Consider the following 16,663-nt stretch of genomic DNA (forward strand, 5'->3'; position numbering starts at 1 on the left):
AATGACGATCACTGCTTTCGCAGTTGCTCCACAGCTCCCATCCACACACATGCTCTCCTTCGATTAGGTTTCAGGATAAAGTCGGAGACCAGTGCAAACTGCAGGAATTAATACCAGGTATCCCTCCTTTAAACATCAAGGTTTGATAATGTAAATGAATCTCACTCAAGTGTGGTGTGAGGGCACACACATCCACACTGCACACACATACAGTGAAGTCCACGCACGTAGTTGTTTTAAGTTGTTTTATAGAAACGACTCTCTGAACAGTACAACCCAGTATACTCCTCCGTGTAGCCAAACAGGGAAATGAACAGATTCTCATGAATTACCAACACCACTAAATATTCACGGCTAAATGGATTTCAAATAATTGACATGAAAACATAAACAGTGGGTTAGGTTGGTCACAGTAGGTGACGAATATCTACATCAATCTTTACCTTACACATACAATATGTATAACAGAAGTATTGCCAGGCACAACCTACAGAATATGGACATTTAGGATAATTTTTGGTAAGAAGTTTGTTATTATTATTGTATGAAGTCACTTTCACTTAAATCAGTCAATTCTGCCAGCACATATAGTGAATGACTGAGCATTCCATCTCTTTTAGGAGGTTTTCTAAAGAGTTTTTAGGCCTTGCAGCTGGTTAGAGTGGAGCTATTTCAACTTCTCAGTAAAAGAGCATTTCAACTGAGTGAAATGAAAGTGAAATAAATGTATGGACGGTATGTCCGAGCACAAGAGTAGAGGTGCAGGCTGTAGATCAGTAGCTCAGGTATCAGGCGGAAAACTTCACACCGAAGATCAAGAGCCAACTGACTACTTTCTGTTGATCTCTCTAAATAACAGAAAAAGGCATTTTGTCTGGTGTAATGAATCCCACCGCTGCTCCTCTGCGTCTTCTGTTGGTTGCAGGTTTGGGAAGGCAGTGTGTTCTGGCTGACATCTAACAGTCACAGGCACGACCTGTGGACACACATGCAGGGAGACAGGAGAGGGCTTCAAAATAATAAAAAAATAACCTTCAAATCCACTTCTCATTAGCACAACTACTTCTTTAGTAATTCCTTTAGTTGAAATTTTTCAAAACACAAAATTGATATAGCTTATTAATGTTTCTCTGATATCAAAACAAGCTGGATCCTGTTAGGAAATGGCTACTAAAGTGTGTCACACAGCTACATATCAGCGGAAATTCATCATGAGAGCCAAATAACTCTTAATCTGCTTTGACTGTTATGTTAGTGTCCCACCATCTGTTGAACAGCGAGGTCCATGGCATCGTAGTCCAGCACTGAGTGCTTTCCATTCTGTGTCAGTATGTGTGTGTGACGTTAGACTGTTTACGGTGAAGCAGATGGACAGAGTAAATATAACTGTAGACCTTGGCAGAGTGCCATGTGCACTATGAAATACTGAATATTCCTGAGAAAGAAGCAGAGTATCTCACAACAGGCTGCCACACAGACTTGCTTTGTTTGTACATCAAGGAAATGCTCCAACTAAAAACCGAGCTATATTTGATTTATGTGACTACTGAGGAAAAATTCTTTGGAGTCCATTTAGCTTTGATATTTTCTGCTGACATTCACATCTCTACTGTAACTAAATATATAGTTTATATTATACTGTAGGTTAGAAGGTATCTTAGTATAACTACATTTGACTATAGTCAAATGAAGTCAATACAATGTTATCAAAGTTTTTTCTAGTAATCTGAAAAAGTTTTTTTTAACACATGGGTATACATCACCTTGGTCGTTAAGCATCTGTTGAGCGTTGCTTCCTGTCCTTCTTCTGCCAAAATAAGAGAGGAAACAGTCAGATTAGAAAGTAGGTACTCTGAGCTCTGAGTTTCCACTCCAATTATGAAAAAAAAAAAAGCAACGTTGTAAAGTCTCACCTCTTGTCCTGGTTGAACTTGCACCTGCAGTGGCCACCTACAAGAGAGAGGAGGAAAAAGTGTATTTTATGAGTATGTATATGTGGGGATAAGGGTGTGTTTGCATGCACGTGAGTATCTTACTGAGCAGGATGGTGATGCCAATGAGACAGAGGACAGCAGCTAGGATGAGGCCTCCGACACGCAGCCTGTAGTAGTCTGCACAAACATATCAGGTTTATCATTAAACAACAAGCAAAGTAAGTCTAAGAGGGGAATGTTTCACAGTCATGAAACTAACAAGCGCATTATACTAACAGCCATACATTGTGGTCATAATAATAACTGCTAATGATACACATAATCTTATTACTGCCATTTACTATAATAATAAGAAATAAGCAGAGGATTACCAAAGGTAAAGGGGTCATCTTCCGCTGCAGAAGCAGAAAAGAAACGGTTGAGTTAAAACGGTGAAGACATGCAGTAACAACATGCTAACAAATGACATCAAAATGTAAACAGAAAAGTGTGATGGCTGAGATACAAATGATTTACATGCCTAACAGATGTTAAATACATTTCAAATATTACACTTCAACCAAACATAACATTAAGATGTTAAATTTAGAAACAAATCTCAGTACATACAATTTTCCTTCTCGGCAAACACCAGGGACACAACTGCAAGAGAACACACACACACACATCATCACAGTGAGACAGAGCCTGGGGCATCTAAAGCTCTTAAATGATTGGACAGAAAGCAAAAACATCCCACTGCTGGGATTTCAGCTTTTTACACACAGACTTACAATATATTGAAACTTTAAAAAAAAATTGTACTCAACTGTTCCAGTTTATTGATACTTTAACTGGGTTTTCATTTCTATCCTCCATTTGACAAAGTTGTTGGTGTATGTTCACCTTTTCAGCACTTCATTAACTAGAGGCTGGTTTATTATCTTTGACTGGACCGCCAACATCAACCCAACTTTCAGTCGCAGCCTGTTGTGCTCTAATTGACGCTGATCAGATCGGAAGCCAACAAAAAACCTGCGACTACTACAGAGCCATGTGATGCTGGACTGCAGATGAAATGCCAATTAATACTACTTCCCTTTGTACTCAAGAGGTAAGTTGGTTTGTTGACCAATAAAACAAAAATAGAAACTCTTTTACCTTCCAATGAAAGTCCATCACAAAACTTCAGGATTAATTGCAAATTGGCCTTACTGAAATACGTATAACGTTTTAGCACAGAGTCCATAGTTTTCCTCTTAAATATATCTTTTTTCATTTCTAAACGTATTTAGTTTTTTTGCCTAAGTTAACTCCATATCAGTAAATGCTTGGTGATTTAACGTTGAGTAAGCAAAATCTACTTTCTGTGCTGCTAACTAATTTAATGAAGTAGGTCTTTTTTGTCTTGTTTGAAAAAATAAAGAAATTCCACGTAAAGACTTTGAACTTACGTGTCATCAACACTAAAGCGCCGATCTTTGACATCTTCAGGCTTGAGGCTGTTTATCCTGGAAGAAAGACACAAGTCTCAGTTAGTGACAACCTTCAATAAATTAGACATAAAAAGCCAGCTTTTGCTAAATATCTGCCATTTCCACGATGGTGCTGAATGAGAGCAAACTGTGAATTTAAAACTGTGTGTTCATCAACTGGCCCTTTAATAAGAATGTAGTATCATTATCAAGGGGCAGGTAATTAAATTTCAAATTTGTTTTTGTGTGTGTTGTTACAAATAGCCCAAACTGGCTCGTACCAACCTACATAGCAAAAAACAAAAAAATCATGCTACATTTAGCCTTTCTGTGTTTTCTGAGGGGCACTTAAACACACCCAGAAATGCTCATAACTCTCAGAGGACGCCCTCTGACGCACAAATAAAGAAATTTGATCAAATTCAAATCAGCACAAAGTGGCCTCTGTCACCATCCTTTCCCACAGACACAGAAACCCGAGCTGATGTTGGCTGGCACAAAGTGCTCTGATGGAGCCTTGAATCCCTGTTGCTAACTGCATTACAACGCTGCAATGATAGATCTCGAATCCTCTTGTTTTGTCTCAGTACTAACTTTGCGTTCAACCATTGTTGTGACTTTCAAATTAAAAATAATAACAATAAAAAAGGCCACGAAAAAATGATTGAAATGCACTTAACATTCTCAAGCTATTCCAGTCCAATGTAAAGTAATAATCACAATTAGGTGCTCTTTAACGAACAATATACCTCCTGATAGCTGTGATGACAGCGCACACACTACCAGAGTAGTTTCCATGCCGTGTTGAAGCAGAGCCATGTGTGACCGGGAGGGGACACACCTTAAGTAACACAGCAGTGATTTTCCACTTACTGCACTTTTCCATTTAGAGTGCATCGCGAGCAAACACACTCAAGCCATTTCAAATTTACACACAGTCATATGTGTGAGGTATGCAGTGTTGAAGTTTCAACATTTGGACGACAGACGTTCGAAGCCAAGTTGACCAACTTTATCTCAGAATGATCTCAGTGTTTCCCAAACAGATCATTCTGAAGTCCAAAAAAGTGAAAATACTAATGCAGATTAATTTGGAAAACAGAGCATGTGCATTTTTCACTACTTGTAAAACAAAAATAATGGGCAAAAGAATGAATCTTATCAACTTGCAGTTTTTGTATCATCTAGCATTCATAGGTGTGAAAGCAACCCTAAAGTGACCTTTAAAGAGAAAAGGATCAGAGTAAAGATTGTTATTTAAACAGTGTCTGCAGGAGTTCGGCAGCAAGGGAGAAAAAGACGAGCAGGATGAGTGCTTCTCTCCCGGTGCTTCCCCACAGCAACCCTAGGCGAGGCAGGGGGAATGCAGAGGGATGGGAATCAGGCCAACAACCAATAGAGAATGGTTTGCTAAATAAGAATGACCGAAAAGAAAGGAGAGAGGAGAGTGAGACAAAGACAGAAGCAGGAGAGAGACAGTTGAAAAAGGACACACTGTAGGCAAACTGAAGGTGAGAAAGCTTAGGCAGAGAACAGAAAAGGGGCGTACAGGGTATACAGTATAACAAGATGGCGCCTCTATGAAGATTTTATTCTAAAACAAATGTTTGTGTAAGGTGGGGCTGGGAGGAAAGTGCCAAAGAAATAATTCTGTTCATGGGAGGATTAAAGCACAGTAACCTGCCGGGTGGCAAAGTAATGCCTGGCTCCCTGTACCAATCCTTTAAGTACACAGACCTGCTTCAGATATTTTATAGATCTATTATGTAAATAATACAACATGAATCAATCGCAAAAATATCCATTTTTCCCCCCGAAAGAATCAAACCAATGTTGCCGTTTCACTGTGTGCAGACTTCAAGCTTTACAACTATTAAATGTAAGAGCATCTCTAAAGTTTATGTCGCTTAAGGCTGAAATGAAGAGCAATTTTTATTGCTGATTAATCTGACTAATAGTTTCATGATAAAGTGGACATTGATATTCCTGATTTTCCCTAATAACAGTCCACAAGCAAGAAGTTTAAAGAATTGTAATACAAGACTGTGAAAAACAACGAGACCTCAAACCAAAGAGTGCAAAAACATCCATTTCCTGAAATCTTTACTGAGAACCAATCGAGAGCTTCAGATCTAATTGACTTCGGTTTCGTGGTCTGAATTACTTTATTATGGATATTACCACAGAACTGCTGATGGCCCATATCTCAAGGGTGGTTTGTTCTCCCCTCGTCACAAACTTCCTGTAGAGCTACAAGTCCAGCAGGGATAAAGAGTTTTCTGTTCTGGCTCTGTCACGCTACTCTGCCTATCTCTGTCTGTTGTTTCCAGCTCTGCAGCATCTCTCTTTTTCCTCACGTCTTTAGGAGTGCTCTCCCTCTCTTTTTCGTCCTGCTGTCTTACCATCTCTATACATCGTTGGCTCCTTTCACTTCGTCTTTCTTGCACTTTCTGAAAGCTGTAACAATTGCCTCCTTGTTTAAAACCACTGTCACATGCTCCCTCTGGCTCTGTGGCTCAGCTTTTGTCTCCTCTCTGGTCCTCATCAGACATCTCTTCCACCGCTTCTCTTGCCTAAGACACTTGTTCATGTCCATGCACTTTGGCCTTTCTTCTCTTTTGCCATTTTCTTCAGCATTTTCCACTCATTTATCCCTCAAATTACAACCTCCCCAGAATTTTAGGCGCTTCTTCTCTTCTCATCCTCTCCCTCCCACCCACTTGTACCCCCCTCCCTTACCCACAGTTTATTGCAACAACTGACCCGCTGACAACTCAAGTCATCAGTCTAGATATTTTTAGCATAACTGCAATGTTTTTCGTTTGTAGAAACGACTTGTGACCTAAACTGTCTACCAACACCAAGTTTGAGTTTCTCCTTGGGTCAATCATTTTATTACGTTTTGGTGCCACTAAATAAATTACGATTGGTTCTGTATTGACTGGCGACAGTTGAAAATATGTTAGTCTATCAAAGTGAGAGAAAAATGGAGAAAACATTCACACGTGAGTAAACACATATATGGACACAGTGAGAGCACAAACACAGAGAAGCCTTTGACAACAAACAAACCAATTTAAGCCCTTCGAGTAACCCACATTGCAAAGATTTATACAACAGTATAACAGTAGCATCACACTCAAACCTGGTTATGTTTAGAGTTGTGGTGGCACACGGTATATGTACGAATACCAGAGATGTCAAGCAGTTAAAGTGTTTGATCCAAAATAAGTCAGTGGGTGACTGTGTACTTAATAATGATAAATTGGAATTAGAATATTTTGACTTTAAATAGGACAAGCACAGGATTGATCAGGGTTGCATAGATTAAGTTACGTACATAAAGTTCTGATTTTGTGCATATTCTACAGCTCACTAGTATGGACAGGTGCAGAAGTGGAATGGAAGCCCCTCAATAATACATCTGAGATTAGAATCATATATCTATGGATATGTTTTCATCATTGCACTGTTCACTGTACACACCACGGTAGTAACATTTTTACAACACTCAACATTATCACACACCCGGATCACTACTGTTGATGCGTTTTCTTTTTAAAAGCGTGTAGTGTCTATAATAATTTGAGAGCTCAAAATAGGGCTCAAATAGAAACAGTTGAAGCGAGCAGTGACACGTCCAGTCATAACCGCACAATGCCAGCTACCTCCCTCTGTCTGCCACGGCCTTGGTGGTAGTTTTGGGCTCGGCTTGCGTGCGTTATTGTCGTCTGGTGAAAACTAAACGCTTCAAAGACAAAAGCGCATTTTCTTCTCCACAAACTGTACTGCAGTGGGCGAAAAGACGCAGCGGTACATTTTTAGCGTCTGCTGGAACGAACTGTGCCTCAGGAGTCAAAATACACATTAGTTTTCATTATCAGCAATAACTTTTCCCATTGTGATAAAGAGTTTGTTACCTTTCGCAGCCCTGATCTATGCAAGATGTGTGTGTGTGTATGAAAAAAACAATACACTTGTAAGAAAGAATGCGATGCATCGTATATTTGCACTGTATATTTTGACACGCGAGCTGTGATTTCTGCCTGAACCCCCACTTTGTGCGTTTGGCTTGTGCTCAGATATGCGACACGCATGCACAAGCAGCTCGTTTCTAGCGCTCCAAACACCCACCCGTGTGTTTGAATGCCGGACGTCGGTGCGTTAGTGTTCCTGGACTGCACTGGAAAGACAGCTGCCTATTCTCATTGGCATTTTTTATTCCTAAATTAGCAGCAACGCATTCCTGTGTGCAACACATCCTCTTTTAGGCAGCAACACGTGCACACACTCAGGGAAGTAGATTAGAGACATTGTATTGTTTGATGAGTAATTTGCTTTTACTCAGAAAGCTAGTGATAATGGACACTAACCGATGACACGTTTCAACAACAAAGTGCTGACTTCACTCATATGGAAACAAATAATAAGCAGAGATGGGAAGGAAGAAGCATGATGTGGAAAATCAGTGCAGGCTGTACACTGGCCTACGAAGGGAAAGAGAAAGGAAAGTTTATGTTTGGAAATAAGAGCCAACGAGGAAAGCAGTGTTGAAAGAACAAGAGCTGAAGCCTCAGGGAAGGAGGGAGGGAGGAAGATAAGGGAGAGAGAGCGGTTGGGAAATTTAGGGAAGGAGGAGGGACACAGAGACAGACAGAGAGCACGAGGGAGTGCTGCATACTGGAGCCATGAGTCACACCTGGTAACCATAAGTCTAACGGGGAGCTGCTAGCAACAGACATCATGCTCCACACTCTGAACCAGCAGATGAAAGGATAGAGTACATTTCCATCCTTTCAACTTCACCACCAGCCAATCAATGATTTTTTTAAAGTAATGAACAGGGACTGCTCTCATAAACTTTGAGTAAGACCTGAACCATCTGTTCCAGTTTTCCATTGAAAGCACTGTCCATGAATATACACGGTTAAGGAAAAAGAAATGACTGTGCCGTTAGTAAAAACTTTGTGGATACAGAGTGAATGTACTGAAGGTCACAGCCTCAATGCTGGAAACCCCCCCTCCAAAAAAATCAATGTCTTCTCGTTGAGGTTGCTAAATGTGTGTGTTTCCAAAGTGAAGTGAGGAAAGGTGAGGGTTTTTGTGTCGCCTGTGACTGCTCTCTTCTTCACCTCTGTCTCTCTTAGCTGTTTTTCTCAGTTCCTATTTTTCCCCCCTCTGTAAGCTCTTTGGTCATGTGAGGAGAAGTGAGGACAAAGAGCTATGTCTGTCTCACCTGAGAAAGGGAAGACAACTGCGTCTGTCACCACCCTCTCTCCGTCTCTCTTTCTCATCCTGCAACCTCTCCACTAATGCCTTTAACCTGAAGTCATAAGCCTAATATGAGCGTCTGTAGGGACATTATCATCTTCGCAAACCAAAGCAGAGAGGAAATTAACTCCCATTGAAGATAACTTTCCACTGAGTGTATTCGCTTTGAAGCATGATTGGGGCACTCTTTTTGGCACACCCTCTATGGGCAAACCAGGGTTCACATATAAACACTGATAAAGCAAACATAAGCCTCCACCCTCTCCTCATCAGTAAATTGCTGATGTTTTTTTCTTTAAGTGCCTCCAACTTCCATTAGTGCTGAAAGAATTGGTCAATATTGCAGATGACACTTATAAGTAACTCATTGTTTGAACTTCTTATCAAGACACTGCGTTCTTGTGGATTACGCCTCAGCAAAAGAATAATTTTCTTTTAGCCACTCCAGTTTCATTGCTTTTACATTTGTGACTATTTAAAATACTCCCTGCACCCCTCCTTCTGACTGCTCCTGTCCTCTGTCCTTGTCCCTGTTTGCTCTGGTGGCACTTAGCAAACTGTAGTCACTACTGTTCTTATCAGACGGCCTGTTCTCACACACGTACTCACACATACACACCATATTCCAGTATGCGTTTTAGAAAAGAAGGCAACAATATGACCTATCCAAATAATTTTTAAAAAGCCACAGTGAGTGTTTAACAAGATGACAAGCCCACTTATGAGTAATGCTATGTATTTGCGGCTATGATATGAATTTAACTTTGTCCTCGTCTTATTTACTTGATTCCAAAATAAATAACTTTACTATTGTTTTCATGTAAAGATACAAACAGGCGCAAGTTAACGTTTTTATGTTACCCCCCCTTCAACTTAATATAAGACTGTGTAATAGAGGCGCGTGGACACGGACACTATAACCCGGTCCGTTAAGCTGGTGGGCGCGTGCAGTTCCATTGTCGAGGGGAAACGTTAACCGGATATTATAAAACATATGCGTATACACATGACACCAACTCTCCTATCTTTTTCGTTTAAAACAAAAAGACTATTATACACTTTTACCTGGAAGTTTAAGGTTCAGCAGTTTTATTTGAGCCTTTGTTAGTTTTTAATGAACTGAGTGAGCTTGCAAATAAAAGTCAGTGATTTCGGCGCAGACAAACGTGCTGGGAAAGCACGAGCGAGGTTTTCCCTCAATAGTTGCCTAACGTTAGAAAAACTGGCCCAGTTGCTTGAGAAAAGCAGCACTATGGAGAACATGTACTTCAGTAACCAATTTCCACAACATAATAAAAGGTTTGAGGCGGCAATGCCCAGCGGAATATGAGCTAGTTTCTCCAGCCAAAACTTACCTTTTACACGAAAAACACCCGAGATATTTCTCACAAACAGACGGATACGTCACGTAACTTAGAAGCGGCGACTTCTCTCCACTCTGTGCGCCAACACCCAGCCCTCAGCACTTCACTGTGACACTCAACAGGTTGGCTTACTTTTGGAAAAAGGGGGCAGTGTTTAAATTGCTGCTCCAGCTTTGTTGTAGAATCCTGATCCCGGGTCGGTTTCTGCTGATGCCTGACAGCCGATGAGATGACCGAGCGAACAGTAGCGGGGCGTGGAAGCTGATCCAGGGTCAGCACTTAGCGCCGCGACTCGGAGAGAAGCGTTAAATGTTAGCTCGCCGAGAACGGAGACGTAGAAATTTGCTAAGTTGGGCTGAGCTACTCCATTCCGAGATGTAGGCTAAGGCAGGAGCCATCAGCACTAAGGGGCATCACGTAATGACTCCACGGCTGCAGGACAAACAACACTGTGTGACACGTGAACATTTTCAAGATGTAGTGACATTTATTTCAGTTGCAAAATTTTGCATACTTTCCCCCTCCCTAATTATTTTAACAGTTTAATGGTTGACCACTGGTTTATGACTGAACCAATCTGTCGTTGGTCATATAGAAAAACATACAAGCAGCATGTAAAAATGCTAAATACTCCCCCACATTATAGACTGAATAAGGAGCTTTCACCAGCATATTAAACATGATAGCGAAGACACGTATGTATGCCTCTCAGACAGACAGAATGTCCTGTGGAGTATTTTTGTATTTACAGGAACAAACATTTACATACAAGTACACATCTGGACAAACAGATTGCGTTTGGAAACCCAAGATACATCAGGGGCGGGGGGCATTATGCATCATATTTTACTGCATGCAATGCCAATTGATAAGGCTTGCTTCCATATAATTCAATGTAGAAAGCAATCGATTTCAAATAATAATAAAAGGGGAGAATTCTTTGCACTTCTTTAGTCTGTACAGGTATAACCTGAGCAGGTGTGCTTCCTATTAAGCCCCGACCACGCACCCAATCTGTCCACCCATTCCCTGTCAGCTTTCATTCCTGGCTGAAACCGGTTTGTCGGGCGCGCTATCAGATGTCATTGTTGTCAATGCTCGATCTTCTGTAAGGTAAAAGAGGAGGGCGTGGCAGCAGTTAATATGGCAGTTTACAAAGAAAAAGTCAGAGAGCAGAGGGAGCATGGAGTCAAATGCAGATCCACACTAGCTTTCAGAACCATCTTACCTGCAACTCCTTATACATTGGTTATCTGTGAAGACAGACAGGGATGTTTTAAGTTGCAAATCAATTACAATGGACTTTTTTTTTGTTTGGTTTAACCACCCTGTGTGCAAAAGTTTGGGCAGTTTCTGTTACTGTGAATAGATTAATAAGTAAAAGATGCCCTTATTAAAAAAAAAGGTATGATTGTTTTTAGATAAAAATGTATTTATTACAATTATTTATAATTTGCATCCTTTCCATTCTCTTAAGCTTTGAGCTGTGCTGCATGCACTGTTCTTTGGGGTCTAGCCAACATCTTTGATGATGGTAGGTCGTGGTACAGAGATGACCATGTCAAAACCCTTCACCACATGTCTGTTCAGGTCGTCATATCAATGTTGAGGTGTTTCTTGTTAAAGGAAATTCAAAATTAATTATTTTGACTGACAGTATGATGCTTTTTCTCACTTTTTTTTTATATTTAGCTGAATCCATTCTCTCCTCTGCCTGTCAAATGGTTCCTATGGCACTGGTTGCAACCTGCGGCAGCATGTTTGATTCAGCCTTGCGCTTCACAGCTGGAGAGGCATTTCTTTCTAATTCTACTTGCATCCTAGCCTGGGCGAAACTGTTGACTCCGTCAAACAGTCTGGAAAAACCCAAGAGGAATCCGTTCCCATGGAGGGTGGGACCTTACTCAGCAACTTAAATTCATTGGAGTTCCCTTAACCAATCAGTAATGTTTAGAAAGGACGTAGGTTATGCGCCGAGGTTCATGCTTACTCTCGCGAGGCTCTAGCTCGCGAATCACGCTTCCCACATCCGCTTTCATTATACCGGTACCATTTGATAAATCAAACTTTTCCCAAAGCCAGTTGGAAGGAGAGCTACGACATCCTTGCCACTAACAAAATTGACGAGGCATTCCTCTTGCTCTTGTTTTAATTGTGTAATGCTCTCCAGAGTTGAGACAACTTCATGGATAGCTTCTGGCGTTCTTCCGTCGCCATGTTTATTTCCGCTGCGGTTGAACTACAATTATATGGACTACAATGGACTCCGCGCGTGAGTTCTGCGTCACCACTCGCAACTGTTTGCTGATTGGCAAAACACTGAGCGAACCGAGGTAGGGTGGTTGGGCCAGACTATGTGCGGAGCCAAAATCTTTGGGCGGAAGTACGTAGGATGGCGTCGCCAGGCTACTTGCATCCCTTTGCTCTTTGCAAACAAAGAGTTCTGTTTTATCCTCACCAGTACACAGAACTTGTTGTCTAAAATTGATCATGCTTTTTAAAAGCAATATTGGGTTTTTACTCCAATTGCTTATAAAAGCCCACAAGTGGACATCGTTTTAGGATTCAGAGAGTTTACAAAGCGTTAAATTTCTTCATGATCTAGGTTTTCAGATCTTGGTAAAGTCAAGAGCTCAGATTTCTTGGGATGTCACAACTTTTGCATGGTGCCCCCTTTTTTCCTGCTGTTTAACTTTACAAAAATGATACATTAATCTTAGTTAGGATGTTCACATTTCAACATCATTTCACCTCCTACTTACTTAGATATTCACAATAAAAGTAAAAGTATGACCAAACGTTTGCATGCCACTGGAGACCAAATGATTTTTGTACGTGATTGTAACACTTACAGAAAAGAAGGCCAACTCCTCCAGCTACCAACAAGCAGGCAAAGACGAGGCCTCCAATTTTTAGCCTTTCATAGTCTGTTATGGACGAAGCAAACAGATGGAATATCAGCAGATTTAGAAGAACACCCCCCCTCTTTTTTTAACAACCACTTTCGCAAATGTGCCCTGTTTTGTCGTTGTGCAATAACCTTAACTGATACATCTGTATATGTATTTTTAATACATGCAAATGATTGAGATTAGAGATTAATTTCTGTGTTATAAGAAATAAGATATGGTAGAGTTTTCACTTACTGTAAACAAATGGATCTGCAGAAATAACAAGAATAAGAGAAAAGGGGAAAAGAGATGAAAGATTTTCAAATGTTTTTGTCTTTGTCTGCAATAAATTACAAAATGAACCTAAGAGCTGGTAGCACGTTTGCCTAGAAACTAATATTTTTGACACCTCCGCTTCATCATCATTTGTTGACAAGTTGAATAGTTAATGTCAAAGTGAAGGTTTTAAGATATGTCTGTTCTGTGATGGCCTTATCTGATCACTGTTAACACTTTAACACTAAACATATTTTCTCAGAGCTCCAATGAACCTAAACTAAAAACAGAAGAAGTTATTTCTGTCTGATTCATTCACAAACCAGTACCACGGAGAAGCAGTCTCAGACCAACGAAAAGTTTTATGTAGGCTTTCAGACTTACTTGCTTCAGTTTCCATGAAAAGCGAGAACAGCACTAGAAAAAGAAAAAAAGCCAGAAAAAGTAAATGTAGACTCTTTTGTTATGTCTCAGTTGCTTTCAGCCAGTGCTTTGCAATACTGTCACCCAATTGCGTTTTTAAAGAATTGAGAAAAGCTGCTACTTTTTCCACTTGAAAACATTTTTCACACATGCACAGTATGCATGTACAGTATGCTAGGTATGTATTCCCTATTTTGTTTACCTGCTGTGAAAGCCACAAGAGTGAAACGTCCCATCTTCAACACGACTGAGTCAGCTAGAGAAAGACACAGATAAACAGAGAGAGGACGTGACTGTGAGACATTTTTCTCATCACCTTTCCCTCATCTGTCTAACACATGCATCCCAGCAACACTGTGCACACTTTGCCCTCTCCTGAGGAAGAACGTCCTTGTGTATGAAAGGTCAGTGCCTCGTCAGCAGGGATGCATTCTGGGTGTTTGGAGAGTAAACAGCGGATCACTTTTTGTTATGGGACGAAACCCAGCAGGTGTCCAGACAACTTTCCTTCAGCCTACACTTGGCTACAGAAATCCTTTTTTTTGTTCTCGGTATCACTTCCATGTGCTTTTCAGTAGAAATGTTCTAGAAAATCTGACGTCCTATCTCTGACTTTTAACTTCACATCACAAGTCGAATTTATAACTGATTTAATGAAGTTTACATCATATGCAGTTAAAACAACTTTTTAGTAATATCAGCCACTTGCACAGTTTTAATAAATGGCATGAAAACATGAAGTCAGAAATATTGTGGATAAACTGGAAAAAATACCACTTTATCTATCTATCTATAATTATTATTGATTTTTTTTCAATAGGGAGGGAATTGCGCATCAACTCAAGTCAATAGTGTGCTCCTTTTTGACTCTGTGAATAAAAATGTGCTTTGCACCATTTAAAACAGCTAGCATGCAGAAGAACAGATGGGAACCTTGCCATGGACAAGATGGCAGGAACCATGGTAGTACCCTCCCATCTGTGTTGACTGTAAATGCAGTTGCCATTACAGTGCGAGCTGATCTTCTCAGTCTTGTTACTGCTTGAATTTCAACATGATGTGTGTGGTTCACTCGCAGGTAACATCTAAGATTACAGTAGGCAGAGGTAAAGCCTAGTTGTGTGCAGGAAAAACATTTAAATAAGTCTTCAGTTACTGCAGGTTGTGTAAGAACTTTTGAGAAATGTTTGTGTTTTAAATGAAACACGAGACTATGTTATTGGATTATTCTGACTGCTGGATCACATTATATTAGCTTGCTAATGTGCTACAGCTGCTGCTGCTTGGCTGCTAAATCCAGCTAACATCTGTAATTATGGCAATATGGAATAAATAAACAATACTCATAAGAAATTTGTTATTATCAACAAATGGAATGATCCTGTACCTTCATATATTCAAACAAATACTATAAAAGCTATTTTAAAGCCATAGCAACTAACTTATCATTAAACTTTCGGAATTAATTTGATATTTGTGTCCAATGTCCAATATCAGATGCTGAGGTGTCAGTGACCACATGGTCAGCCATCTTGTCTTGTCACATGAAACTGACCTTGGTCTGTTAGCAAAATTTACAGTGTCTTGACTAAAAAAAACATAACTGTCTGCTATTCAGACCGTAAAAAGCAAAAGCATAGTGAAGAAAATGTAAAATACAATTTCTGGCAATAAGATCAATTACAGGTTTTAAGCAAATTCTCTTACAAAATGTGATTCATTTTCTGTAACATCTTGGGGAGATAGATAGTTTTCAACAAGTGAACATCAAATGGAGACAAAGACAATTCAGAAAAGTATTCTGATGCTATTTTAGTCTCTTCCATTATGACCTTTGTCTGAGGGTTCTCAAGGTTCAGTATCAGATAGCGGGTCAAAGTCAAGGTTGACAAGGCCTTTGACTTTCAAATGCCTCTCACAACAGAAGAGCAACAGATAGAGCAGTGACAACTTTTGCTTGTGTTTGAACATTTTCTTTGAGTTTTACCATTTTAATGATTGTTATTGACTGTGGTCTAAACAGACTCTTTTTCTTATTGTTGGTAAAATGAACAGTCGTTTACAAATCAAGTTACAGGCTGAATAATGCCAATATTATAATGCATCCTGTTGCACATGTAGAGAATATCCTAAATGCATAGGAGGCACTACACATCTTCCACAAAAAGAGGAATTAATAAGCCGGAGCTGTTTGCAATCACAAATCATCACAAACATATTTGCTGTTTGATCACTTTGTTACAGGGATTTAAAAGCTGTAGGCATGCAGTAATTAGCTGTATTTAACATGCATATTACTGTCTGTCAGAAACACGTATACTTAAACTACTTCATAAATAGTTATCAAATGAGAATGGCAAGCCAAAAAATATTTTGATCATTTTTTAAAAAACAAATAACCTGACCTTGACTACAAAATTCTGACCATCATCATTCCTTGCGCCACCATACCTTTGCTTACCTGAAGTGATCGTTCAAGAGCAGAGGAGTTTGTGTGAATGGCCCAAGACACTGCCTGGTTAAAATGGTCTTTTCTAATTTACCTGAATAAGTACTCTGAGCTCCTCCTCTTTATTTTGAATGGAAACATTTGTATGTGTATATGCACAGTGTGGAAGTGACATGGCTGCTTGGCTGACGCAAACTTGTTTAGCAGACCAGTGGCAGTGTTATTCCATAAACATTAGCACGTCTCTATGCATATTAGAGAGAAAGTCCTCTAATTTGCGACAAGGTCTTTTTTTTTACACAAAGTAACTAGACAATAGACTATATATTGTGTAGATGTAAGTGAAGAAGTGCATATATACACCCTTTAAATATACAGTTAAACTTCATACTTATGTGATGTGCCACAACTTTCTCCAGCTAAACAAAAACAAAACTGAGGTCATTGTCTTTGGAGCCAAAGAGAAACGATCACAGGTCACCACAGAACTTCAATCTATACACCAAGAAACTACCAACCAAGCCAGAAATATGGGTGTAGTGGTTGACTCAGACCTAAATTTGGAAAAACACATTAAGGCAATGACAAAGTCAGCCTACTA

The 16,663-nt window shown here is 39.9% G+C and overlaps 2 protein-coding genes across 2 annotated transcripts; both read right to left on the reverse strand.

Moving 5' to 3' along the window:
* Positions 1 to 231: 231 nt before the first annotated feature.
* Positions 232 to 10,148, reverse strand: fxyd3 (FXYD domain containing ion transport regulator 3). The gene is made up of 8 exons (XM_075465002.1): positions 10,015 to 10,148; positions 3,368 to 3,424; positions 2,544 to 2,576; positions 2,306 to 2,329; positions 2,037 to 2,111; positions 1,914 to 1,950; positions 1,764 to 1,807; positions 232 to 976 (listed from the first exon to the last, which is right to left on the reverse strand). Exons 2-8 carry the CDS (start codon positions 3,399 to 3,401, stop codon positions 957 to 959), a joined length of 267 nt encoding a protein of 88 aa, XP_075321117.1. The 5' UTR covers positions 3,402 to 3,424; positions 10,015 to 10,148; the 3' UTR covers positions 232 to 956.
* A 340-nt stretch (positions 10,149 to 10,488) lies between these two features.
* fxyd11 (FXYD domain containing ion transport regulator 11) lies at positions 10,489 to 16,156 on the reverse strand. Its single transcript, XM_075465003.1, has 7 exons — positions 16,075 to 16,156; positions 13,816 to 13,869; positions 13,575 to 13,607; positions 13,170 to 13,184; positions 12,876 to 12,950; positions 11,252 to 11,276; positions 10,489 to 11,129 (listed from the first exon to the last, which is right to left on the reverse strand). The coding sequence occupies exons 2-7, from the start codon at positions 13,847 to 13,849 to the stop codon at positions 11,099 to 11,101; spliced, it is 213 nt and encodes a 70-aa protein (XP_075321118.1). The 5' UTR covers positions 13,850 to 13,869; positions 16,075 to 16,156; the 3' UTR covers positions 10,489 to 11,098.
* Positions 16,157 to 16,663: the final 507 nt, after the last annotated feature.

Source organism: Odontesthes bonariensis, chromosome 5 (assembly GCF_027942865.1).
Source record: "Odontesthes bonariensis isolate fOdoBon6 chromosome 5, fOdoBon6.hap1, whole genome shotgun sequence".
Taxonomy (NCBI): domain Eukaryota; kingdom Metazoa; phylum Chordata; class Actinopteri; order Atheriniformes; family Atherinopsidae; genus Odontesthes; species Odontesthes bonariensis.

Coding starts and splice junctions, on each gene's coding strand:
- fxyd3 (XM_075465002.1), bottom strand. CDS start 3,401: ATGTCAAAGATCGGCGCTTTAGTGTTGATGACAC. Junction 2,577..3,367: donor CGCTTTAGTGTTGATGACAC/GTAAGTTCAAAG, acceptor GTTCTCTTGCAG/TTGTGTCCCTGGTGTTTGCC. Junction 2,330..2,543: donor GTTTGCCGAGAAGGAAAATT/GTATGTACTGAG, acceptor CTGCTTCTGCAG/CGGAAGATGACCCCTTTACC.
- fxyd11 (XM_075465003.1), bottom strand. CDS start 13,849: ATGGGACGTTTCACTCTTGTGGCTTTCACAGCAG. Junction 13,608..13,815: donor TCTTGTGGCTTTCACAGCAG/GTAAACAAAATA, acceptor TTCTTTTTCTAG/TGCTGTTCTCGCTTTTCATG. Junction 11,277..12,875: donor AGGAGTTGGCCTTCTTTTCT/GTAAGTGTTACA, acceptor CTGTCTTCACAG/ATAACCAATGTATAAGGAGT.